The sequence below is a fragment of the Schizosaccharomyces osmophilus genome, chromosome 1 (assembly GCF_027921745.1).
Source record: "Schizosaccharomyces osmophilus chromosome 1, complete sequence".
Taxonomy (NCBI): domain Eukaryota; kingdom Fungi; phylum Ascomycota; class Schizosaccharomycetes; order Schizosaccharomycetales; family Schizosaccharomycetaceae; genus Schizosaccharomyces; species Schizosaccharomyces osmophilus.
Window position 1 is genome coordinate 4,595,505 of NC_079238.1, and position 23,839 is coordinate 4,619,343.

Sequence of the window (23,839 nt, forward strand, 5' to 3'; positions counted from 1 at the left end):
GTTTTCTTTTCTTAAAACTTTTTCTTCGATTCATTCCCTTTTTGTTTACTAGATCTTACTTTATATTACTGCTGCATACTCACTTGGCTTTGCAGACTTCAGTTTACCGATCTCGAAAGATTGCCCTAAATGCTTCTCTTGGGCTGGCAGCTTTCTCAATAGCAAATTTGAAGAATATACCAAAAAGGGGGTTTTCTTTTAAACTGTCGTTAATTTATTTAAGTGAATATTAAAAAAATAAAAGAATTTGTGGTTTGATCAGATCGGTTCAAAACCAAGCAGTTTACTATGGTATAAAATGATTAAGGATGAACAGAAGAATAACTAACTATGGAAAGCCCAAAGCAAAGAAAAGAACGTCTCTTGCCGCTAAAGCAGCGAATAAATTAAGTAAGGAAGTCCCTGGGCCTAAATATGAGACAGCAGGTTCTACCAGCCAAGACGCTCGTGAAGGAGTAGTGGATCAACGCTCTGAAACGCCTAGAGAAAGTAAACTCGATAAGAGGAAAGAAAGACATGATGCTTGGCAACAAAAGTTTAATACCAAAGCAATATCGTCTTCAGCTCGTAGACGACGCAATCGTAAGCAACGAGAGAGTTTGCAAGTGAACATGTCATCGTTCGAAAATGTTTTGCCTGAGCTTGAAACGGAAGTTGAGGAAAGCGAAAAAAGACAGAATCCAATTATAAAGGATGCCTCAGTTACAAAACGAACGAAGGCATCCATGAGAAACGATACGGTAAATGAAATCGACAGATTTCAGTCTATTTTACAGCATCCCTCGTTCGTGTCCAATCCATTAAAGACTGTTCAAGAACACTTGAACAATTCATTACCAAAAAGGGAATAAGATCGAGCTTGTTATCACCTAGGTAAACTGGAGTCAAGCTTCCTTAAAATACTAATACTATAAATACGGAATTAAAGGGTTTAATACAATGGTCATTCAAAAGAACAAAGAAGAAGAAGAATAAATTATATATTTTTTTTTATGTTCGTTTGCCTCTCTGAGGTATAATAGAAGTTGGATTGTTTAAAACTTGACATGTGTAGTTGCTCTAGCAAACTTAAAGAATTATAAAAACAGTGGTGTTAAAAAAAGCTTTGTTATATGTTATTACAAAGGAAATAAGTTATTCACTGTTTACATAGTGAAAGAAATAAATAGTTTATTTTCAAAAGACCGGAAATTGTGAAATTTCCGTTAAAGGAATAATTACAAGTAAACACAAGGAAAAATTAAAGAATGTGAAAGTAAATTCCTAACGGTGTCCGAAGTGAACGACAGAAAGAACTTCTTTTTTTTTTTTTACCGCAACCGTCATTGACTGTAAAGCATTAAAACATTATTTGCTAGAGAATGATTTAAAACCGTAAGCATTACTCGGGATGAGAAAGAGCATCATCATTAAAACCGTGTACACTCAAGTAAGCCATGGTCTTTGAAGCTTCAGCTTCAATCCGGAAAAAAACCCAAATACATCTTCGAAATACTTCAAGGAACTGCATCAAAAAGATTCCAAAATCAGTTGCAAAAAAGCTGGTGTGTCTTTCAGAAAGGACTCTTACGACCCAAGACATCCGTAAAATGAAATCAAGAGCACTAAAAAAAATGTATACGACAATAGAGAACGGCCGCCGAGTTTGAAACTTCCAGCTTTTGTCATTTAAAGGATCTTTCAAAAAATCCAAATTCCAATCCTGAGAAACATCCCACCAAAAAGAGTAGGTTGAGTTAATGGCGGACGAAGCATTCCATAGAAACCACATAAAAGTCATACGCTGATTTCCAACAATACCTAAGAAGATGGCGGGAAACGCAGTTAAATATTTAATAGCATTCATTGTACTCCAAAATTGTCCTTGTTCATTATCAGCATGAGCACGTTCAATGAGACATTGACGAAAGCGTATAGCATAAGGGTAAGCGGCAATTAAGGACATTATAGCTTCATTTTCCAGTTCCTTCCTTCGCGAACTTGTAGGCTTACCTACGATATAAATGAGAATAGCACCTGCGAGCCATAAGTCAGCAATAACTCGAGAATACGAGGTGAGTAAATCAGAGAAAATAATATCCGGGAATTTGCATTCCACGGCATATTTTCCGGTAGAAATTCGTAGACATTGTCGAATAAACACCTTTCGCTGAAAGTATTGCAATTTACGCACGGGCATAAAGATAATGACACAGAATATAGCAACAGGAATGTAGGACAGCTCAGATGATTCGGTTAATACATAAATAATCTCAGCAGCAACAAAGAGAAATGTTCCAATTATGGAAAGCTTATAAGTAAGTCTATATAGAGGGGCCTGATATTGATTGAGGCGATTAACTGGAAGAGGATTGTTTAGCAAAGCAAAGACATCAACACGATAAGCATATAAGAGCCATAATGCAAACGTAAAGCTATACAATCCAAATAGAACTAAGAAATAAAGCCTCAAAATTAAGGGCATGTAATCAACTAACTTATTTAAATCGATCATTGTATTTGTATGCCAATGAATTATACCCACACTTAAAAGAAAAGCGAATAAGCCCAAGATTCGAATAAAAAAGTATTGATAAGAGTAATAAATGCTTTCTTAAACCCTTCAAGATTCAAGAACTCTCCCAAGAACCCGAAGGAGTCGATATCACAGTAACAGTTTTCAGAAGGCACCAATGTACACAAAGCATAAGTTACCTACTCCAAAATAATCAAATCTTTTGAAAATGTTAGTATTTTCTTTATATTTGACGTGAAATGTCAACAAGCAATCTCCCAATTTGGTTCGTTTGAAGAAGACGTGTTTGAAGACGAGGGTAAGTTGCTACATGCAGTCATAACATTTATGATCAGTCAAAAGCCTATGAATGAACATATCATTTAAAAATAATGGTAAAACCCAGCTTTTGTTTGATAAAAGAAAAATAAAACAATGATTCATTGCATACGGAACTTTCAAGGATTTACAGTTCAATTTACAAAGGATTCACTCATATCATCAACAAGGAAGACACAGGAATAAAATATTAATAAAACCAATACAATTTCTATGTAGGAAAAGTAAAATGTTCCAATCACAGGCCAATATGCGAGAAACTGTCATAGTTATACGTAAGAACGACTGTGAAGCCGCTTCTCTAAAAGTTTCAAATTCATAAGAAATAGCCATAAGAAAAAAGATTACAAGCCGTTCATCCAAAAAACGGCCAATCCGTCGTTTTTCTTGTTTACCTGCGCATAGCACTGGGTGAATGTCGAAAATATTTTAGCCCAAGCCAGTTGAAGAAAAGCCATATAAAAAAGGCCACTGTAAGCGTTAAAATTATCAAGCAAGGATAATATGCATGAATAGGGGAACTCTAATAATCTGTTAGTACCACCCAAAAAAGGAAACGTCCTTAACAGAACAGAGAAAGCTTGGAGACACAATGATTGTATAAATTGGACCTGCTCTGACAAGATCCAATTAGGCTGAGAAAAGACACAGTAGTTATCATTTCTATTGCCGACAATTGTTTTTCAATCTTGTTTAAATTGTTTACTTACATCTCCATCCACCAATATAGGAATATCGATAAATCCAAATACACTCATTAGACCGAAAACAAATAGGGCCCATGAGCAAAATAATAGCACGTAACCATTCAAAACGGTCGAATCCATGGAAAAGAGCTTTAAATTCGCCATAGTTAGAGTTTTTATTCACCGTACTTTTCACCTAAGCAAAGCAAGAAAAGACACTCAATGTTTTTATAATGAATTAAAAAGAACTAACAGAAAGAATTGGTGTACTCGTTCTGTTCTGTTTTAAAAGAAAAATGATTCACCAGATATCCCATAAACCAAAGCCAAGCCAACGTCTAAAAACAAATTAAATAAAATATTTTAGCCTTTTAAAACATTCAATAGTATAATTAAATGAAGAAAATCCCTTGAATCTGAATATAAAGGAAATCGGAGTTTATTGTGATTTAATGAGGTCAAGGAAGCTCGATTTGGAAAGCTCTTGCACCTTTTGCTCACGAGTCGTTCGGCCACCAGAAACAGAAGAGCTCATCATAGCTCCTCTCATTTGAGAAGTACGAACGGCATTGAACAATTGTACGACACCTCTTCGGGCAACACGACGAAGCTCTCGTTCATGTGTAAAGTACGTTTTGACTGTATCGCCGTCAGTAGCAACAATATTGGTAACACGACCAACATTTTCCTTTCTCAAGCGCTCACGACGATGAGCAGTGCGTAGCTTCGAAGCCTTCTTGTCTGCGCCGCTCTTGCGAATTACCTTCTTTGACTTTTTGGACAAACTCAATACGGGAGTCTCAGCCGTTTCAGGAGCAGCAGGTTCTTCATTCAAAAGATTTGCAATATCATCAGCCATAGAGCTTGTTTTATCCTTTTCTTCTCCATGATCTAATGTCTGCTCATCCGCACTTTCAGCATCAGAATCTCCCAATTGATCAACTTCATCTTCGCTGTCCAAATCCTCTAATTCTTCTTCGGAGTCAGAGTTGTTGGCATTATCTTGGACAAATTGTTTTTCTTCTTGCTCTGCCTCTGGCACAAACTCGATTTCTGCGTTATTATTATCCTTTTTGCCTGGTTTTGCCATATTTGTGGTGTTGGTAAATTTTACGAGATTTCTCTCCCAAATTGAATAGTGTTGAACAGTACAAACTCCAAAGTAATAGTCGAATAAACTGAATTTATTGCTACTCTTGAAGACTTTTTTTTTTTTTATTTTTTGTCAAAATTTATAGCACGACTACTCAGCTTCCATCCATGCGCAGGACGTTATGATGGAAACCTTTCTTGTTTTCTGTTTAGTAGATCATAGAAGCATTTACAAGACTAATTTATAATAATTTTAAAGAAAAAGCATATAGTTTTTGAGTAAGACTGAAAAAAGAAATCTGACTTAGTGGATTCTTGTAGACTAATACCAACTAAAACGGTCATCATTCATAAAAACATGTAGAGACTTCCAAAATACTAACAAATCCTTTTTAAGATGACATAGAGGGGGTTTCTTAAAATTAAATCTGTTAAATCATATAGTCATAGAATAGGACTTGAAGATGTTGGGAGAAAGGGGAGAGCATATATTAATTAAGGTAATCACGAACAAGCTCAAAACTCAGAATTGTCACAGAGCTTGCGGGAATAGTACGGAGAAAGTTGGTACCCATACCAGCGTAATATTTACGCCAGCCCTCCAATCTCCATATATCTCGAATGAGTAAAGCCATGGAATTATGGGTTGGGGCGTCTAAGCTTTGCAGTCGTGTCCGCAAAACTTCATGGGGATACGTGATTGCAGAGGCAGTGATCTTCGATAGGGTAGCAGCAAAAATAATGTGAACGTTTCTTTGGGTTTCAAACGTATCATCAAAAGATTTTTTGAAGAACTCGTACAATGGGAATTGTATACCAACATGTAAGGTACCAAACAAAGAAGGCGTTAAGCCCCGATAAAAGGCTTTAATACCTTCATATTTGTATATCTTCCGAAATGCATCGAGTGTATTTTTATAAGTTGGATAGCAAGCCGGGCCGGTCGGTTGTCCAGAATGGACGGAATTGCAACCGTCATTAATATTAATTCGTCGTTTTAACCAAAAGAGAGGAAGACGTTTTTTACAAGATTGGGCATCTGTCTGAAGATTACGGAATTGCAGATTTGTAGCAGCAGCTACGTTATCTGCTAGAGGATTTGTTCTTGGATGCGACTGAGTTACGATTCTCGTTTTGACAACCCAAATTGGATTGGTAAAAGTTACACTTGCAGCGCCAGCAAAAATGGCTGAAGCAGTCTGACGAAACCAGAAGTTATAGAGTTCAGGATCGGCATCTTCAATCATCGCTTCAGCGCCCTTTTTGGAATTCGGGTTTTGTTGAGAAGATCGTTTGTTTACACCCAAAAGTTCTTTTGATTTTTCATACACTGCAAAGTAGATTGACCAGCTGGGCAGGTATCCTAACATCATAGGCCCCACACCTCGATACAAGCCGGGAATTCCTTCATGAGTGAAAATCCTTTGGATCGAGCGCAGTGTCCCTTCCATTGCTCCTAAAGCTGATGCCCCATGTGCGGACATTCGAGCTTTTTGAGCTTGCTTTCGAGTCTTCACTACATCTAAAGGTGCGACAACAAGAGACGACGCAAACCCAGCAGCTCCTCCTGCTATAGCATCCTTCAAAGAATCATCCAGCATAAAGACGAATCAAATCCTTAGCCACTCATATATGGAAAAAAGCCCACAATTTCAGTTCTCTTGTGGAAATCGCCTTTTCGATGATTCTCTAGGTGAGATATACTTGATTCTTCCCAAACCGTATGTACCTACCAGGAAGCTGGTTTTTGTATTGAAGACATTGACTCTCAGACAACTTCGGTTTAGCGAGCCAATGAAATATATACTACTTTGTGATATCAACACTTACCGATCCCATTCGTACAGTATGTTAGTAAATAAACAATCCTTGATGTGTGTAGTTTGCTTTAGATTTTGGATCAGAGATGCAAGAGGCAAGCAATTAATATTTTAAGGACTTTTGAAAGCAACATCACAAACGGTTTTTCAAAGTGAGGTGCTTCTGGAACCCATACTGGCAAATCCCTTTAAATAGCGTTCAAATGAGTTTTCTATTCATTCTTTAATACATTGTATCGATCCTTACTTCCACGGAGACAATCAAATCTATCTGATTGAGCAAGCAGCAATCAGAAAACCCAGCCAAGTCGAGTTTGGTCGATGTCAAGGATGTAAAGCGAAAGAAAGCAGGTGATTCCTTCTGGTGTAAAGCTGGTAAAAGGATTAAACGTACTGAAAGTAAAGCGTACAAAAGTTTTCTCAGCTATCCTCCGGTTCCTCATTTTGATGTTGCGCAACCAGATGAGTGTCAAGCTTGAACGGATTCTCGAAAAAAACTGATTTCCTCACACATTTGAATTCAATGTAGTCTTTTGAAAAATGCATAACTGAAAGGATCCTCTTCTTGCCTATATCACTCCTTCCTTCATCATTTGTATATTCAGTCCATCCATTTCCTAAGTGCGTACTTTGGTGAAAAGAAAAAAAAAAAAAAGAAAAAAGAGTTACTGAATCGCATGGTTTGGAAAAAAATAACTTGCTTTTCCATCTGTGAACATCTTTTCCTTGTTCTCTTCATTTTTCTGGACCTTTGATTTTTCTGCTTTGAAACGCGAACCTGATTAGGATACACTTCTCAATGTCACATTTCAATTAAGGAATCGATTCATAAATGAACTTTCGGCAACATCTCCTCCAATTGATTCCTGCATTGGTGAGTCGAGGTATTTCTTGCGAGTTTATGGAATTCTTTGAACCTGTATTACGACTCAAATGGCAAGTGAAACCATACAATGATGAAACAACATCATTCGTTGTTGAAGAGGAAAGTGAGATGATTTATGTGTCGCCTGATGTATCGGTCGAAGCTTGGATTCGCTTTTCGCCTTCCTTTCAGGTCCCCCAATTTTTCTTTCAATTGTATTCCGAAGGTTGTTTCCCTTACACTAAGCTTGAAGGCGTAGCTGCTCTCCTCCGCCCAGAAAATCGAGACCTGGCTTTGGAAGCTTTGGCAATTGGCGATTGTCCTGGTTCAAATGGCATCGCCTGGTACGTTCATCCATGCTGTACTCAAAGTTTCTTCCAAACGTTAGAAATTTCCAAACAAGATACTTCTTACTTGCCGATGTGGATCCTGTATATCCACCGATTGCTCTCCCCGATTACCGCTCCTATGGTAGAAGCTCTCGACGACAAGTCGCCTTGACTGTATTCTTTTCGTCTTGTGAACGAAACTTATTTATTCCTTAAAATAATTTTTTCATTGGGTTACTTGGGTTGCTCGTCGTACATATAGGAATTGCTGCATACTGTTCTGCATATCCATTTACAAGAATATCCTCAATCACCATTTCTTCCAAAATAAATGATTTATTAATCAATGGTACTTATCGATGCCAAAAGTTTACAGTTTATGCCGCATGAAAAAGTAGCATTTCAACCTTCGAAATGACCCTATTTCTCCTGCTGTACAAGAAAGAAAGACAAATAAGATTAAATAAAAAGATTCTATTCATTCTACCTACGTATGTTGTTTAAATTTTCTCTTATCGTGCTTGTTGAAATGAACAACTTTTTTCACTGATCATTCTATCCTCATCCAAACGACCGTTTTCTCTGATTCACGGTTTGCGACAGAAAACTGACACAAGTTTAACAAAATATAATGGAACAAATTCCCGTTTTAGCTCAAGATCAACATAATTTGAATGAGTTTTCTGTTTTGCATTCTAGAAGAGCTGTTCAAGAATTAGAGCTTAAAGACATCAGAACTCAAGTAGAAGACGTTGTTGATGCCAAAAATGAATGTGAACTTTTAGATGAAGATGATGTGGATCAAATTCCTTTAATCAAGATTGGCGATGCCTTTTTTCAAGTCTCTTTGGATACACTGACTGAAGAGCTTGAAGAATCAGAATCCAAGTTGGAAAAGCAAAGTGAACAATTAGATTCTCATATGGAGATGGATCATTCACGTATTCAAGAGCTCAAAAATCTTCTCTACGCAAAGTTCCATGACCAAATTAATCTTGACTAGATTATGCTGGAGGAAGCTTTGCAAAATGAGTAAAGCCTTCTGTAATCTGCATGACACAAAAAAACTATTTTTTAATCTATTTTACATTTTCTAAATCAATTTAAAAACCTTTCATTTTAACTTTGTTTCTCTTACCAACTTCGTTGACCGGCCCTTGTCCTTCAACTACCAAAATGAACGAGGATTACAACATTGAACCAGATGCCGAATTAGGACGAACTACATTTGAGGATGATAATCTTCTTAAGCAGAATACACCTATATCGAAACCTATTAGCCCTAGATTCCATGCTCGTCGTGCTTCTATGCAAGAGGCAACTTGGACAATTAAAGACTCTTTTCACGTAACTACAAAAGATGTTGTACAACGATGTATACATACCTTAATCCCTACAACGAATTTTTTCGACGTTATCGATGATAGGCCCGATTTATATGGTCCCTTTTGGATAACAACCACAGTTGTTCAAGCATTGTTCTTTTCCAATTCCATCACTGACTATGTGCGCCATCTCACTGGATCTATAGACAATCCTTATTCCATTGGTAAGTTGGTTTCTGCGGCTTCCATCATTTATGGTTATACTGCCATTGCTGCAGTCATACTTTGGGGGTTTTTGGTTTGGAATAAATGCAATCCAAAATTACTCGATTGCGTATGTATATATGGTTATGCCAACATCAGCTGGCTGCCTGTTTCTTTGATGACTCCTCCGTTTAGTTTATTGTCTTCTTTGGTATCCCATATTATTAAATGGATATTAACATCCGTTGGTCTGGGTATTTCACTTGTCTTTCTTGTTCGAAACCTCTATCCTGTTTGCCAACAGGCAGGAACATATTTGTGTAAGCTTTCCATGGGTGGAATTATCATCCTTCATATTTTACTTGCAATTACTTTGCAACTGGTCTTTTTCAAGTAACTGGATGCATCCTTCTCTTCTCGTAATTTAAACTTCTACCTTAATGTTAATGTTGATGAATAGTATAACACAGATCTTTTTAAACTATTTGTTGTATTGAATTTTATTCATCCATAAAAATTAGCTTTAAAGATGTAAACATAATTCTCTGAGCACGATGCACCAACAACCTCCTTCAACAGTCATTCATAGGAGAGTTTGCATTACGAGTATAAAAAAATGATAGCTTAAATCATGCTCATTCATTGAACACTCCCCTTCTGTCTTTCCCCTTCATGGGTACTTTTCCAATAGCTATTAGAACACCCAACTTCTCATTCTTATAATCCTATCAAGAACTTTAGAAATAGTAGTATCCTTTATATTAAACTTTGAGGATTATTCTTCATTGAACTAGTAATTTTCGTTTGATTTTGTAGTAATAAATGCAGTTGTCTGCACCTGTTATTCTCGGAATATTGATCTTATAGAAGGGAAAAAATTAAGGTAAGAGGCATAGGAAAGAGCAATATTTTTGAAAACAGGGGGAAGGGAGAGCAAAAGGGAATACACAAACGAAGATATAATCATTAGTCCTAAAAGTTTTTACTTCCCGTCATTAATCGTTGACCAAACACATGTAACAAAATACAAATCCGTTAAAAATTAGTTATTAGACCAAAAAGCTAACAGAAGACTAACGTTAGCTTTCTATGTCCGTCTAATAGCAAAACGTGCTCATCGATATTGCAAATATCAAAAGAAATAAGACAAGAGTTACACATTGACATCTTAGAGCTTGCTAAATACAAACAACTAAAACAATTGTTAGCAAAACCATTCTTTAAATATTAATAAAAAAGCGTACATTATTTGTTGCGGCAATGGCAACGGAGTCTTCGAAAGGATGCCAGCTGGCATGCATAATCTTCTTATTGTAATCAAGTTGATCGGGATCAAGTCCAATGGAACCGGAGCCCATGGGAGCAGGTGACCTGGGATCCCAATCGTTATTCTTCATAGAATTTAGTTTGACCGTAGAGCTTGCGGCTGATTTTCTAGCTCGAAAAGCAGCCTTGTCTGCTTGTAAAACAACTTGACCTTCGTCACCAAGTTTAGAGCTATCCGTAGGATAAATACCAAAATTGTTACTGTAACTTCCTGACAAAGCATGCTTTCCATCTCCAGAGAAGGTGCATTCAAACTTGTCAAAGATACAGTCATTTTCATAAAGATCACAGAGCTTTGATCTCAACACATCATGAAGAGGTATTGTTTTCACTGGCATCTTTTCCATATTTATATCCCAAATCTTTAACGAAAGATAATCTCTAGACAAAATATAACGGCCGTTTTGAGAGAACTTGATGTCTGAAATGCTAGAAATGATTTCGGAAAAAAAGCTCTTCGAATCCTGATCCCCTTGATCTTCAAAAAGCTTCGTATGATTATCACAAAGAGCGGATTGACGAAGGTCTAAAAGTTTGATATTACCTTTGCTACTACTGTACATTAAATGGTTACAATTGACTGGATGAAAATCAGCACTGGTGATGACTTCTGTTAGTTCCTCCATGTTGTCGGGCTTAATGTCCACAATATTGAAAGAATGATCTGATATGCCCAAGTTCCATAGATTGATGCGAAGGTCATCTGCTGAAATGTAGGTCTCAGCATCAGAATTCACGCTGATTGAGTTGATGTGGTAGGCATGGGCATTGGAATACACTCGACGAGGATATGCAGCAACAATCGTATCATGATGACTGAGGCGAGGAAGCTTTAGCTGCATGGGTAGAGTAAAGGGCTTTAGCAAAGGCCGAGGGTGACGAAATTCGTCAGAAAGGTTGTTTTCTGCAACAACCTTTAGGTTTTTTTCATAAAGCTTCCATAACTTTATTGTCTTGTCATTTGTAGACAACAAGAAGTGTGCTCGATTGGTTCGACGACACCAACGAATTTTGTTAATTTTTTCCTCGATCTCCAGCGACTTTAAGTAGTCAAACTCTGGTTCGTGACTTTGAAATTCAGTGAAAAATTTGTATTCGCAGCCTTTTTTGGAATGGTTCCGTTCGAATAATACTACTCGTCCTCCCTTATCGCCAGTCGCAAGGTAGTCACCTGAATGATCAAATTCTACGGCTGAAATTATATCAGCTTCACAAATGAGTTAGTCTATATTGAAACTCCTCTTTCTAATTGTGTGCTTATTGAATTCATACCCTCTGTAATGTCCTCAGCATCACCCTTGTCGCCAAAACATCTAACCAAGTTAATAATCCATCATCTGTTTCCAGCTACTACATACTGGGCAAATCTCCATTGACCCGTTAAATCTTCTGATTCGTCCATCGTCTTCACAGGTTGGCTTTTCCTACTTTTTCGTTCTAACTTGTATCTTCACCAATGTTCGTCGTTCTCGAAAATTATGACTTAAAAATTCGAAGGGTATCTATATACCGTCTTTTTTTTTAAAAATCAAACTGTTTATGAGAGAATCTTGACTTCCAATGGCGATTCTTCACCTTGGTTCGATATTCCTTGGTGGTACGTACAAAGGTAAAAATCTCACTCCCCCTCACGGGAAGTCTGAAAGGACGAGTAGGTCTTGTAGTAGTTTTGGTCAATTATTTCTATTTAGTCTAATTCAGAATTTATCAACAAATCGATTAAAGGGTCATTTATCCATAATTTGGGTGGTATGGGTGGTATCAGTTGCTGATGTTGTTTTTTTACTAGGAAGGTAAACAAAAGTCAGTTTCATAAAGGAAAGCTTTGAAACCAAGAATGTTAGATTTGAAACGAAATATATTTTGAGTTTCTTTTGTTTCTTTATTTTGAGTTTCTCTAGGGTTACAAACTTCTACCAGGAACTCGTTGTTTTATATAATTGAAAAGGCCAGTTTAAACAGAATCGGATAAGAGTTCTTATTTAAGGATGGTTTTCATGTTTCTAACTTTTTACTCAAACGCTGATACGTAAACTCGAGGAATCAGTACTTCAAGCTTTTGAACAAATGAGCATCGAATTGTATCGACAGGACTAATATACACAAGAAAAAACTAAAGTTATTAAAATTTTTCATCAAAAATCTTTTCGTCTTTGAGGAGGATGTGGTGGATCCACATGTCTTGGACTGAATCGTGTTAGCATTGTATTCATAAGATTTCTCGACTTACTGAGGGTCAGGACAATTTGGACCTGAAGGACAAAATCCGGATAAATATCGCTCACATATATTCGTTTTTCGTACATGTTTTCCTCGACAGACTGGGCCCAATGGGCAAAACCCCATGTTATACCAGGCACAAACACCAACCTGCTTACTGGGATCCAAATGAAGATACAAACATTCCTCGCCATTAGAACACCATCCTCTCTCCGCGAAAAAATGACAGGGCGGCATTTTCTTTAAATTATACTCATGCAAAAAGTCACATTGCTCTCCCTTCTTGCACAGACCACGGAGCCTTTTTTTATTAATATTCATATCAAAATATAAAAATCAGTTTCTTACCAATGTTTGCAGACTACACTGCCCATCTTGGAGCCCGATTCGCGTCCATGTAGGGAATGAAGCTTCCCTGCTTCGCCAAACTCAAAGTTTCGGGCCAAATAATCATCAAATCGAAATGCTACTGAGGAAAAATCAGCAGCAATTGCTTTTTCCTTGATGTAGTCTGTCATTTTGGGCGACTGGAAAGAGTTGCTAACGAAAGGTCAGGTTTGTCATGTCTAACTTTGCTTACAGGTCCACCACCAGCAAATGGCATTTTGCAATAAAAATTTAAAGCTTTTTATAAAACGAATGACTCTAGTTTAGAACAGGATTCGCTTACTACCTGTATTTTTATCACTTCTCTTACACTTTAGCTTGCTACGAGAGTTTCGATTTTCCTCAAGACGGAACTGTCTTCAAGAGATCATTAAATATGTCATTTTCCAACAAATCTTAAGGAATTTCCATTTTACTACAATGATAAATAAAGTTTGTAAATTGCACTTTTTTCACTACTTCCTTATTGACCTTAGACTTGGACCAAGTCCTTTTAACGAGTATCTATGCGTACGCTTGAAACCTAGTTTTCCAAAAGAAAAGAGCCTTTTTATATATTCCTTTTTACGTGTTATTTCACTGAATCTTCTGTTTGCGAATCTTTTAACCTCAAAAAAGAACTAGGAATAGAAGAGAAACGAACGAGACTGACGTGCCGTTAGACGTCGATTCATTGATCTTAACTAATATTTTTATTGGTTATTTATATATTCTTTTCTCTTCCTTATTAATTGGAGCTTTCTGTTTCAAGAGTTTGGTACTTCGTCAAGATTAAGCACGGACAGAAGATCAACGCCCTTAGTTGTTTTCGTTATTGAAGCCCCTCTTCAGTCATCTGAAAAATCACGGCTCATTGATTGAACTATGCCAATTCAGCTCGGATTGCAGCGGATGCGTCTGCTCTTAAAACACTTGGGAAATCCTCAAGAGACTTTTTGCGCCATTCAAGTTGCTGGGACTAATGGAAAAGGAAGTATTTGTAGCTATATATATACAACCTTGTTACAAGCGGCCATAAAGACCGGTCGATATACCAGTCCACACTTTATTGAGCCCAGGGACACCATTCACATGAACGGTCAAGTTGCAAGTAAGGAAATGTTTGAAACCTGCCGGAAACGGGTCATGGATATTGACAAACGCTTTGGTACGAATGCTACCGAATTTGAACTGTTGACAGCTACTGCGTTTGAATGCTTTTGCGAAGCGGGCGTACGCGTAACTGTGATTGAAACAGGTTTAGGTGGTAGATTAGATGCCACAAATGTATTTGATTCTCCTTTGGTATCTGTGATTTGTCGGATTGGAAAGGACCATGAAGCCTTTCTCGGAAATACACTAGAAGCCATCGCTCGTGAAAAGGGAGGGATTTTCCGCGAGAACGTCCCCTGTATAATAGACTCAACAAATAATCCGAGTGTAATTCAAGAGCTTAAAAAAGTTGCTCAAGAAGTTCATGCTGGACCTGTTTACTTGGCATCAGCGAAGGAGACAAACCAGGCTCAAACTTGGAGTGTTACGAGCCCCTCTTGGGGAACGAATGATTATCAGACTTCTTTGAATGGCTCTTATCAAGGTGCAAATGTTGCTTGTGGTGTATATGCTTTGGATGTACTAACCGCTTCCTTCCCGTTAATGATTCCTCATGCGCAGAACGGTTTAAAAAACACACTTTGGCCTGGAAGGTTGGATTTCCGAGATATTCCTGGGGTGGGAAAGGTTTTGTTTGATGGAGCTCATAATAAGGATGCTGCCATAGAACTGGCCAAGTTTGTGAACCTTCAACGCGAAAAGAATGTCAGCAAGTCGGTTTCATGGATGGTAGCTTTTACAAGTAGCAAAGATGCGGATTCCATTTTAGATGCCTTAGTTCGTCCAGGAGACACAGTCTACATTACTCAATTTTCTTCCGTACAAGGGATGCCTTGGATCCAATCTATGGATTCTAGAGTGATCCAAGATTATCTTTCTAAAAAACACATTCGAGCTCTACTCGTTGACGAAAAAAATAGGAAAAACGCTTTACGTTCTGCAGTAAGTCAAAACCCATTGACTGTTGTTTGTGGAAGTCTATATTTACTCGGTGACATGTATAAAACTCTTCATTTAGAGTAATCAAGAATACGAAAATATAAAGAATATGTTGATTATGAATGATAATTACTTTTGGGGCTAATCCCTTTTTCTTTTCTATCAAGATTATTAATTTACGAAAAAATACAAATTTGCTTCATTTCACGGGTAATTTCGTAACTTTCTCATTCAATGCAAATCACTCTGCTTGGATCATACTCACTTGAATTGTAATCCTAATGACTTTTACTTTTGTCCATCAACAACCCAAGTGCTCCTTTTTTTTAAAGCATTCGCATGCAACCACTTGTTTACTAACGTACTTGATTCTTTAGTCTGGTATTGGAAATAATGGTGTGGTACCATACACTCCTAATCATTTAACGAAGCCATGTAGTCGCGTTAAATGAATGTGAATGTGCGTGTACTGAAAGCAACGAAGATTTGTAAAAATCCAACATTTACTAGAATGACCGAGCAGATTAGTCGACAACAATGTATGTTGAAAGGGAAAGAAGTGGATCTAACAAATAGATTTACAAAACCAGTATAACGTGTACAAATCACAATTGCAACAGATCGCACAAAAGATTGTCGATTTGGAAACAGACGCTGATGAACACAAGTATGAAGACGCGCATTCATAGGTGTGCAAAACTAACTTGTTTTGATTAGACTGGTAAATGAAACCTTGAAGCCTTTGAATAAAGATCGCCGTTGCTTTCGTATGATTCATGGCGTTTTGGTTGAGCAGACTGTAGAAACCGTTATGCCTGCATTACATACGAACCAGGAAGGAGTAAGTAAATAGGGACATGTAGTTTGCTTAGGGTTTTTATTAAATACTAACATATGGAAAGATTCGGAAAGCAATGGATGCCCTGCTCGAACAATATAAGGAACTTGAAACGGAGTTTACAAAGTTTCAAAAAGACAACAAAATTCAAGTTGTTCGACAATAAAAGAAAAAAGTCCTACCCGCTGCATGAGATCTCGTTTCGCGGTTTGTCGGTTTAGCTCAGAGTTTTGTACATAGAGGTGATAAAGTAAAGAGAAAAGACACGATTATGTGAGGTTTTTGTTACGAAGTACAAAAAGACTAGGAAAGTAAGCTTAAAGTTCTTCCTCAGCGTCGGGAGGACTGCTTGTAAATTGTACGGACCCACCCACATTGACTTTTGCATCACTATTCAATTTCGTAGAGCTACTAGTACTGGTTCCGGTAGGTAACTGGGAATTGGTGCTAGTGGCACGACCATGATTATCTGATCCTGTGGAAATACGGTAGCAAACGATGTTTTCGATAGGACTGTCATCTATGGGTTGGAAAGCTTTATGCTTGCACAAAGCAGGAACATGGATCGTCATGAAATAAGAGCAACTAGACACTTCTTGATACTGAGTAAACTTTGGAGCTGAGTCGTCGCCATCACATTCGTATTTTAAAACAACAGTGCGTGGTTTATTTGTAACATCACAGATCGTGCCGTTGTAATAAGTACTTTGTAAATAGGCTTTTCCATCGTCAAACTTGACCAGTAATTGCTCTTCCTGAGGCTTTTCGTTTCCTTCTTGGGAACGAGCCTTTCCCAAATAATATATGGGTTCTATAACGGGTGTTTTGAAGTCGGGGGAAACATCCAAATGATACTGAATTGCAAACTGATTGTGAACATAGTCATATGTCCAGTATCCGCGTTTCTAATTGTTTGGTGTAAGCATAGAAGGTCAAGCAAGGTATCACCCAAACACAATGAGAAGCGATTCTCAAGTGTTGAAATGACACAATTGAAAAAAAGACAAGAAGAGTCCACTTTCTAGCAGGAATACTTACCTCCCTTATAATAACTTCGCTGAGGGAGTCTAACGCTTGGGATATTTGGTTCTTTATTTCATTCATGTCATGCATAGGCTGTTCTAGCGGTGACTTTGACTCTATAGTTGTGATATTGGGATAAACACAGAAATAATCATCGTCTCCCGTGCGAAGGCGCGTCCAGAGTTTGTCATTCAACAACCGACTCTTCAATTCTTCCATTCTGGTTACATTAAGAGCTTCAGGACTCCATTCAAAGGAAAATTTTGGATAAGAAAACGCCTATTGAGAGCACTTAGTTAGAAAACAATGTCGTAAATTTGTTTACAGCTACTTACATCTTTCCAATTGAAAATCGAAGCATATACCAAGGAAACAAAACATAAAAGAAACGTGTAAAAGGCCAGTTTTCTCATTCTTTCGACCCTCGCTTTCCTGCTGAATTGTCTACGAACTTGCTACATTGATACAGCATATCATAAGAAACGCAGGAGATATAGGGATCTACGTTCAAGCGTTATAGTTGATTTTTCATAGTGGAAAGCACTTCTTTGTTAAGCTTTATAAAAACATAAGCTACCGAACTCCACCGCATAAATATACATACTTTGTTCGAAGAAATAACAGAAAGAAGCAAAGTAGCATGAGCACAAACAGTGGAGGCATACATTTGCAGGATTTGGGTATGTTTTATGGACAAGCATTGAGTGTTTACTTGTAGCTAACAATTAATGAAGAGACGAAGCAGGGACCCGAAGGAATTACACGATTCTCGAAAGAGCAAGCCGCGTATTATGCTGAAAAGGAGCGGGAAGAGCGTATTCGAGCATTAAAAGTTCCCTATGAGGATGCACGCGTGCGCGAGCTTTTACGTGGATTCGGAGAACCGGTAACGTACTTTGCAGAAGATGCAGGATCGCGACGAGAACGACTACTGAATTGGATGCTTGAACGTTCTTACGAGGGCCAGGAAGATATTCTTATGGCTACCGTTCAAGGAGATGAGGAAGATGAAGATGAGGACCACGAAACGTATTCGGAAGGCAGCCAAGAATTGTTGGAGGCACGGCGAAAAATTGCTCTATACTCTTTGGAGAAGGCTAAATTGCGTTTGGAAAAAGAGCGAAAAGAATTTGAAGTCCCTGTTCCAGAAAAGATCCTCTCCGCTCGTTCCGCTGCTGATCATTTTCGCAAAGTAGATGCCATGGGTTCGCAGGTGGGTGGAGAACGACCCATGTCTATCATTCGTTTCTGTCAAGATGGTAATAAATTTGCTACTGGCAGTTGGAGTGGGCAGGTAAAGGTTTGGGACACCAAGGACCTCTCTCAAGTACGGTTGTATCGAGGCCATACGGACAAGGTCTCGGGGTTAGACTGGCATCCTGGTTGTACAGCATGGGATGAAACATCAGAAAATGTTTGTTTGGCTACAGGAGCAGCGGACAATTCGGTTTGTTTATGGAATGGAAAACAATCTACGCCAATTTCACGGTTAGATGGGCATTTGGCTCGTGTACTTCGAGTCGCATTTCATCCAAGTGGTAATTATTTGGCTTCTGGCTCTTTTGATACAACATGGCGACTATGGGATGTTGCAACAGAGACTGAATTACTCATGCAGGAGGGGCATGCGGAAGGCATTTTCAGCGTTGCCTGGCAGCCCGATGGATCCCTTCTTAGTTCAGGTGGAATGGACGCCATAGGACGGGTATGGGATGTTCGATCTGGAAAGTCCGTTATGGTTTTGGATGACCACATTCGTCACATTGTTTCTATGGATTGGGCACCGAATGGATACCAACTGGCTACGGCGTCAGCAGATGATACTGTAAAAGTATGGGACCTCCGTAAAGTTTCGCTTTCTCAAAGCATTCCGGCGCATTCTTCTCTTGTATCTGATGTTCGTTATGTGCAATCGGAAAATGCAGTGCTTTTGCTGTCTAGTGGATATGATGGATGTGTCAAAATTTGGAATCCAACCACAGGAGCTCTGGTAAAGAATTTAGTCGGCCACGAAGAAAAGGTGATGAGCGTGGACGGTCATGGGGACCGATTGTTATCGTCTGGTTTTGATCGAACCATTAAACTTTGGCATCCTTGAGTGCATTTCTTGCTTGTAAATTATGCCCATTGAAAGCTGTATGTATATGCTCGTTGATTCCCTCTTTTCTGTCAAATGTGAATGTATGTGAGCAATTGACCGTTTTTTTGTTTTTCTTTGGATTGGAATGGAATAGTTATTGTTATGAATTATAATGTACATAGTATAAATGAAACGTGCTACTTTTTTCTACAACGTTTTCAAGAATGATACAGAATATTGTAGACACAATATTAGACAGAACGATACTAACAATATTAATAAGAATTCAGCTTTCATTATTAATTACGATTCGTAATAGAAGTTTAATCTTCAAGGTGTGAAGAAAGCAATAGAAAAAAGAAAAGGCATTTTTCATCGAGAGCTGCTTTCACAACACATAAAACAATAGCATAAAGAGCTTTGTAAGCACACACCTCGTAAGATTTTGTCTGCATAAGACTGTGTATATAGTGAAAAAAAAAATTCCCTTCTCAAGGAAAAATCACAACGCATAAAAGAAGGAAAGCATTGACGTTTCTTTAAAATTTCTTAGCGGAGCAAACAAATAACAAAATGCAATCAAACATTATATAGAATACAAAAGAACCAGCAATGAAAAAGAAAACAGTCATTAAAAACAAGAGGGGAGATATGAATGCAAATCGAGATACACAAGGATCATGGTGATGTCTTGTGTCATGAATCCTGCACTAGCTACTGTGGACCGAAAGTTACCACAAGATTTGAGGGAAAAAGGTCCATAACCCAGTATCGGTTTTCATCATAAAATCAAACAACGGTTGATGAAAAGAAATAGAAATTTTTACCAAAGAAAACAAACCAAAAAAAGAACCATGAAAAATGGATGGACGATTTGTTTCATCCTATTTCAGTTAGGCAGCACCGGCGGCTTGAGCAGGCTTTGCAGCTGCAACATCGGCAGCGACCTCCTCCAAGCTCTTGGAGCGATAGTTCTTGACAGCGCTCTTGATGGCATCTTCAGCCAACATGGAGCAGTGCAACTTTACGGGAGGCAAGCTCAATTCCCTGGCGATTTGAGTGTTTTTGATTTTGGAAGCTTCTTCCAAGGTCAAACCCTTAACCATAGTAGTGACATAAGAGGAAGAAGCAATGGCACTACCACAGCCAAAAGTCTTGAACTTGACATCTTCAATGACACCTTCCTTGTTGACACGAATTGCAAGGCGCATCACATCACCACAAGCAGGAGCACCGACCAAACCGACACCGACGTCAGCATCACCTTTGGGAAGGTTACCAACGTTTCTAGGGTTGTTGTAGTGGTCTATAACATTCTTGTGGTACATACGACGGGGAGCAGAGGCAAGAACGTTAGAAGTGCGGCCATTCATGTTGGCAAGGCGAAGACTAGATAAGGAAGAGCTGGCGGCACCGATGCCAGCAAAACGCTGAGAAACCATAGGGGCAACGCGGCCAATACTTTGTACACTGCGAGAAAACATATTTCTGTTTATGTTTCCGAACGGAATTCGAATCTGAATAGAAAAAGGAAACTTATTTTCTCGGAAAACTATAGAGTTCAAACGAGAAAAGAAATGCAAAAGAATAATACAAGACAGATTTGTCTCTCTGTAATCCTTTAATTTATGAAAGAGTAGGGACTTTTAGAATCGTTTTTTTTTTAATCCTCTGTTTGGCAAACGACAAAACAGGTTCACCGTCTGATATATTTATCAGATGGGTAATTACCGATGGCGTTCCGTTTCACTATTCTGTGGATTGCCACGTCATAACAATCAAAGTGTCGCTCAATCAGATGGGTGGCAGGAAGGACGAGAAGCTCCAAGAAAAACAAAGGGCAAATCAACGCCGTAAGAGTCAGCGGCCTTGTATTGCCACTGATATACAAGCCAAAGAGAAATGCTGCCGTCTGTGTTGTGTGATGAAACGCAGGGTTCCGTGAAAACGAAACGAAAAGCAAAGGAAACACTCCAAATGGGTAGGAAACAGGATTACCAGCTTGGTAGTTTGCTTTCGTAAGCCTTTGAAAAGATTCGCTAACTTTTTTAACCTGGACCCTTTCGATCTGATAGATGGATTTGGCGCAAACGACACTGTGACTGCGTTTTTGGGCTGGCGTGGAAAATGACAGAGAAGCAGAAACAAAGAGTTGCGAGAGAGGAGAGAAAAAGGGCTCTAGACGCTTGCGTGCGCCATAGTGACAATGTTTTGGTTAGTGAAATGGGAATTGGAATAGGAAGTGTGGTTTGGAAGGAGAGGAAGGGATGGCAGCGTTGATGATATGTGATATGTGATTTGAGAGAGATGAGAGTAAAGGGGAATTTTTGAGGTTCGTCTTTATAGAAAGAAATCCCTAGTAGACAGGTGGGTAGATAGGTAGTTAAAAAGAAAATAAACATGTCCGGAATCAATGCATAGTTTCGTAAGATGGGTTATTTTGTCTCGCTTCTTATGAGCTTAATAGGAATGAACCATTTCAACAAGATTAGACAAGCTTGAACAAGCTTGCGAAACGTTGTTAAATGAATAAAACAGTGTCGAATTGGAAAAGAGTCTTTGTCTATATTCATGTAGTCATCTAGTCGTCCATGACTTGCTTACCGACTTGGCTAGAGAAATCCTTTGGTAGACACAAATGTATCTTACATCGTTCGTTCGTTTGAAACACACTTCTTTAACCTTTCTTTAGGGACATTTCTTTTATTTGGAAAGCGTTTCATTTCATTTCTTTTCAATCCTTACATTTCTCTCTTTCTCTCTTTCTCTCTCTCTCTCTCGATTCCTCAAAGTACAATGTTACCTATCATTCTTTCGTCAGTCCTAGGTCAGTTCCACGATCCACTGGGTATCAAAACAAAACAAAAAAGTCGTAGATTGGATTGCTTTTTTTTCTCTTTTATTAGTAATTAGCAAAGCAAATCGCACGTACGTTTTGATTGCACTTTTTGACTAGGATTCTACGGAAAGCCAGGATTGAGCCATTGATTTTCCACGGAAACCAACAGGAACCGAATCGTATGGTGTGTCTGTCGTTTTGGTATGGAACGTCTTGCTAATCCAAGTAGACAGTATGAATTTGGCACAAGGAGTAGATTCTACGGACGCTGTTTTTCAACGCGCTATAGAGCTTCTTCAGCATCAACCACGAGTCTTGATCGGGTTGGCTGGCGGACCAGGATCTGGAAAAACAACTCTGACTTCGAAATTAATAAACGAATGGAACAAGCGACTCGGAAGCGAAATGGTGAAAATGATTCCCATGGTAAAGAACAACTTTTTTTTGTGTGTTTGAAACGTACATCCATGTTAACAAGCTTTGCAGGACGGATTTCATTACACATTGGAAGAACTCGAAAAAATGGATAACCCAGTAGAAGCGAAAGCGCGACGCGGTGCTGAATGGACCTTTGATGCGCGACTCTACGCGTCTCTCGTCGCGTTGGTAAAGAAAGTGACGGACTGCGAATTGTTTGCCCCTTCCTTTGACCATTCCGTTGGTGCTCCTATTCCAAACGATATCCACATTCTTCCAAAACACCGGATTATCGTCTTTGAAGGAAACTACCTGCTTCTCAACAAGCACCCATGGTCCCTAGCCGCCAACCTATACGACATCAAGGCTTTTCTAGCCATTGATTTTCCTACTGCGCGAAACCGTGTGATCCAACGACATTTGCAAGCTGGCATTTGTCAAACAGACGCAGATTCCGCTGCACGTACTGATGCCAATGACATGGTGAATTTGGACTTTATTCAACATAATCTTTTGGTGCCTGATTTTATTCTCCATCAAGTAGATTTATAGTGTCTTTATTTTTTTTATATAAATCTTTTGCTGACTGACATGCTAATTCAAATGCCCTCTCTTTGTCTCTCTCAAACACGTTCTTTGCTCGCCCTGGTTAAAACAGTGGGCAATCATAAAACAATTGTTTTTCTATCCTACTCTATTCAATTTTCAAACCCTTCTTTGACCTTTTTTCATTATTTATTTATTTTTTTTTTTTTTTTTTTCTTTCAAACGAGCTATTCTAACAATTCCTTCTCTGCTAAATGAAATCCCAAAGCCTTCTTCTTTGGCTCTCGTCTACCGATTATTGTCTCTACCAAAACACACATTAAATCTACTCGTCCCATTGTCTCCTAAAACTCTTTGGAAAGGTAATTCCTCAACTGACATCATGATCATCTAAAACAAAACCTGGGACTTGGAAAAAAAAAAAATCCCGCTTAAATCGATAAAACAAGGATCTATGACGAAACCCCAACGCAGCTTCAAGCTTTCCATTCTTGCAATGATCGCTATCTGAAGAGATTTCCCTTTTGGCTCAAATTCGCCATCGTTATGTGTCTACTGATGCCCTTTCATCACCTCGCTTCGGGGGCTCATCTCTTATAAGTTATAGGAACATTTTATTCGGTTTGTACGATCCAGTTATAGACTGCATCCCGTCCATCACCGGCTTAGATTTTCATCTACATCGGGGCTGATCCATCCTGCTTGTTTACACATCCAATCCCACCCATTCTCAGTCCACACACTTTCTGCTTCAAAACACACACACACACACACACACACACACACACACACACACACACATACATACACACACACATACATACATACACATACACAGATACAGATACAGATACAGAGACAGAGACAGAGACAGACTTTCTCTCTCTCTCAATTCCAACTGTGGCTTGTCTCAATTCACAGTGACAGCATCCCCCCAAAGTCCTGTTTGTCTCGTTTGTGATGACCAAAGAGGGTGGA

At 38.6% G+C, this 23,839-nt stretch overlaps 16 protein-coding genes across 16 annotated transcripts; 8 read left to right on the forward strand and 8 right to left on the reverse strand.

Moving 5' to 3' along the window:
* Nucleotides 1-288: 288 nt before the first annotated feature.
* On the forward strand, nucleotides 289-851 carry slx9 (ribosome biogenesis protein Slx9; the record flags this gene model as incomplete). The annotated part of the gene is made up of 2 exons (XM_056180874.1): nucleotides 289-291; nucleotides 339-851. 2 exons carry the CDS (start codon nucleotides 289-291, stop codon nucleotides 849-851), a joined length of 516 nt encoding a protein of 171 aa, XP_056037145.1.
* A 530-nt stretch (nucleotides 852-1,381) lies between these two features.
* erd1 (ER protein) lies at nucleotides 1,382-2,494 on the reverse strand (the record flags this gene model as incomplete). The annotated part of the gene is made up of 1 exon (XM_056180875.1): nucleotides 1,382-2,494. The coding sequence occupies one exon, from the start codon at nucleotides 2,492-2,494 to the stop codon at nucleotides 1,382-1,384; it is 1,113 nt and encodes a 370-aa protein (XP_056037144.1).
* Nucleotides 2,495-3,224: 730 nt separating this feature from the next.
* SOMG_02083 (pig-Y, phosphatidylinositol N-acetylglucosaminyltransferase subunit Eri1) lies at nucleotides 3,225-3,684 on the reverse strand (the record flags this gene model as incomplete). The annotated part of the gene is made up of 2 exons (XM_056180876.1): nucleotides 3,225-3,356; nucleotides 3,544-3,684. The coding sequence occupies 2 exons, from the start codon at nucleotides 3,682-3,684 to the stop codon at nucleotides 3,225-3,227; spliced, it is 273 nt and encodes a 90-aa protein (XP_056037143.1).
* A 274-nt stretch (nucleotides 3,685-3,958) lies between these two features.
* Nucleotides 3,959-4,609, reverse strand: rrp15 (rRNA processing protein Rrp15; the record flags this gene model as incomplete). Its single annotated transcript, XM_056180877.1, has 1 exon — nucleotides 3,959-4,609. The coding sequence occupies one exon, from the start codon at nucleotides 4,607-4,609 to the stop codon at nucleotides 3,959-3,961; it is 651 nt and encodes a 216-aa protein (XP_056037150.1).
* A 493-nt stretch (nucleotides 4,610-5,102) lies between these two features.
* yea6 (mitochondrial carrier, NAD Yea6) lies at nucleotides 5,103-6,212 on the reverse strand (the record flags this gene model as incomplete). Its single annotated transcript, XM_056180878.1, has 1 exon — nucleotides 5,103-6,212. One exon carries the CDS (start codon nucleotides 6,210-6,212, stop codon nucleotides 5,103-5,105), a length of 1,110 nt encoding a protein of 369 aa, XP_056037149.1.
* Nucleotides 6,213-7,263: 1,051 nt separating this feature from the next.
* On the forward strand, nucleotides 7,264-7,797 carry atg10 (Atg12 conjugating enzyme Atg10; the record flags this gene model as incomplete). Its single annotated transcript, XM_056180879.1, has 1 exon — nucleotides 7,264-7,797. One exon carries the CDS (start codon nucleotides 7,264-7,266, stop codon nucleotides 7,795-7,797), a length of 534 nt encoding a protein of 177 aa, XP_056035069.1.
* Nucleotides 7,798-8,256: 459 nt separating this feature from the next.
* On the forward strand, nucleotides 8,257-8,628 carry pfd4 (prefoldin subunit Pfd4; the record flags this gene model as incomplete). Its single annotated transcript, XM_056180880.1, has 1 exon — nucleotides 8,257-8,628. The coding sequence occupies one exon, from the start codon at nucleotides 8,257-8,259 to the stop codon at nucleotides 8,626-8,628; it is 372 nt and encodes a 123-aa protein (XP_056037147.1).
* Nucleotides 8,629-8,801: 173 nt separating this feature from the next.
* yip5 (Rab GTPase binding Yip5) lies at nucleotides 8,802-9,551 on the forward strand (the record flags this gene model as incomplete). Its single annotated transcript, XM_056180881.1, has 1 exon — nucleotides 8,802-9,551. The coding sequence occupies one exon, from the start codon at nucleotides 8,802-8,804 to the stop codon at nucleotides 9,549-9,551; it is 750 nt and encodes a 249-aa protein (XP_056037141.1).
* A 771-nt stretch (nucleotides 9,552-10,322) lies between these two features.
* pab1 (serine/threonine protein phosphatase PP2A regulatory subunit B-55 Pab1) lies at nucleotides 10,323-11,882 on the reverse strand (the record flags this gene model as incomplete). The annotated part of the gene is made up of 4 exons (XM_056180882.1): nucleotides 10,323-10,346; nucleotides 10,399-11,687; nucleotides 11,753-11,793; nucleotides 11,839-11,882. The coding sequence occupies 4 exons, from the start codon at nucleotides 11,880-11,882 to the stop codon at nucleotides 10,323-10,325; spliced, it is 1,398 nt and encodes a 465-aa protein (XP_056037140.1).
* Nucleotides 11,883-12,615: 733 nt separating this feature from the next.
* Nucleotides 12,616-13,218, reverse strand: yth1 (mRNA cleavage and polyadenylation specificity factor complex zinc finger subunit Yth1; the record flags this gene model as incomplete). The annotated part of the gene is made up of 3 exons (XM_056180883.1): nucleotides 12,616-12,667; nucleotides 12,711-13,001; nucleotides 13,049-13,218. 3 exons carry the CDS (start codon nucleotides 13,216-13,218, stop codon nucleotides 12,616-12,618), a joined length of 513 nt encoding a protein of 170 aa, XP_056036903.1.
* Nucleotides 13,219-13,951: 733 nt separating this feature from the next.
* On the forward strand, nucleotides 13,952-15,202 carry fol3 (folylpolyglutamate synthase Fol3; the record flags this gene model as incomplete). The annotated part of the gene is made up of 1 exon (XM_056180884.1): nucleotides 13,952-15,202. One exon carries the CDS (start codon nucleotides 13,952-13,954, stop codon nucleotides 15,200-15,202), a length of 1,251 nt encoding a protein of 416 aa, XP_056036904.1.
* A 427-nt stretch (nucleotides 15,203-15,629) lies between these two features.
* pfd2 (prefoldin subunit Pfd2) lies at nucleotides 15,630-16,122 on the forward strand (the record flags this gene model as incomplete). Its single annotated transcript, XM_056180885.1, has 4 exons — nucleotides 15,630-15,657; nucleotides 15,695-15,785; nucleotides 15,836-15,959; nucleotides 16,021-16,122. 4 exons carry the CDS (start codon nucleotides 15,630-15,632, stop codon nucleotides 16,120-16,122), a joined length of 345 nt encoding a protein of 114 aa, XP_056036905.1.
* A 151-nt stretch (nucleotides 16,123-16,273) lies between these two features.
* yos9 (sensor for misfolded ER glycoproteins Yos9) lies at nucleotides 16,274-17,392 on the reverse strand (the record flags this gene model as incomplete). Its single annotated transcript, XM_056180886.1, has 3 exons — nucleotides 16,274-16,861; nucleotides 16,995-17,258; nucleotides 17,315-17,392. The coding sequence occupies 3 exons, from the start codon at nucleotides 17,390-17,392 to the stop codon at nucleotides 16,274-16,276; spliced, it is 930 nt and encodes a 309-aa protein (XP_056036906.1).
* A 227-nt stretch (nucleotides 17,393-17,619) lies between these two features.
* On the forward strand, nucleotides 17,620-19,077 carry rna4 (U4/U6 x U5 tri-snRNP complex WD repeat subunit Rna4; the record flags this gene model as incomplete). Its single annotated transcript, XM_056180887.1, has 2 exons — nucleotides 17,620-17,659; nucleotides 17,714-19,077. The coding sequence occupies 2 exons, from the start codon at nucleotides 17,620-17,622 to the stop codon at nucleotides 19,075-19,077; spliced, it is 1,404 nt and encodes a 467-aa protein (XP_056036899.1).
* Nucleotides 19,078-19,952: 875 nt separating this feature from the next.
* On the reverse strand, nucleotides 19,953-20,543 carry isu1 (mitochondrial [2Fe-2S] cluster assembly protein Isu1; the record flags this gene model as incomplete). Its single annotated transcript, XM_056180888.1, has 1 exon — nucleotides 19,953-20,543. One exon carries the CDS (start codon nucleotides 20,541-20,543, stop codon nucleotides 19,953-19,955), a length of 591 nt encoding a protein of 196 aa, XP_056036900.1.
* Nucleotides 20,544-22,132: 1,589 nt separating this feature from the next.
* On the forward strand, nucleotides 22,133-22,867 carry yfh7 (uridine kinase Yfh7; the record flags this gene model as incomplete). The annotated part of the gene is made up of 2 exons (XM_056180889.1): nucleotides 22,133-22,324; nucleotides 22,385-22,867. 2 exons carry the CDS (start codon nucleotides 22,133-22,135, stop codon nucleotides 22,865-22,867), a joined length of 675 nt encoding a protein of 224 aa, XP_056036901.1.
* Nucleotides 22,868-23,839: the final 972 nt, after the last annotated feature.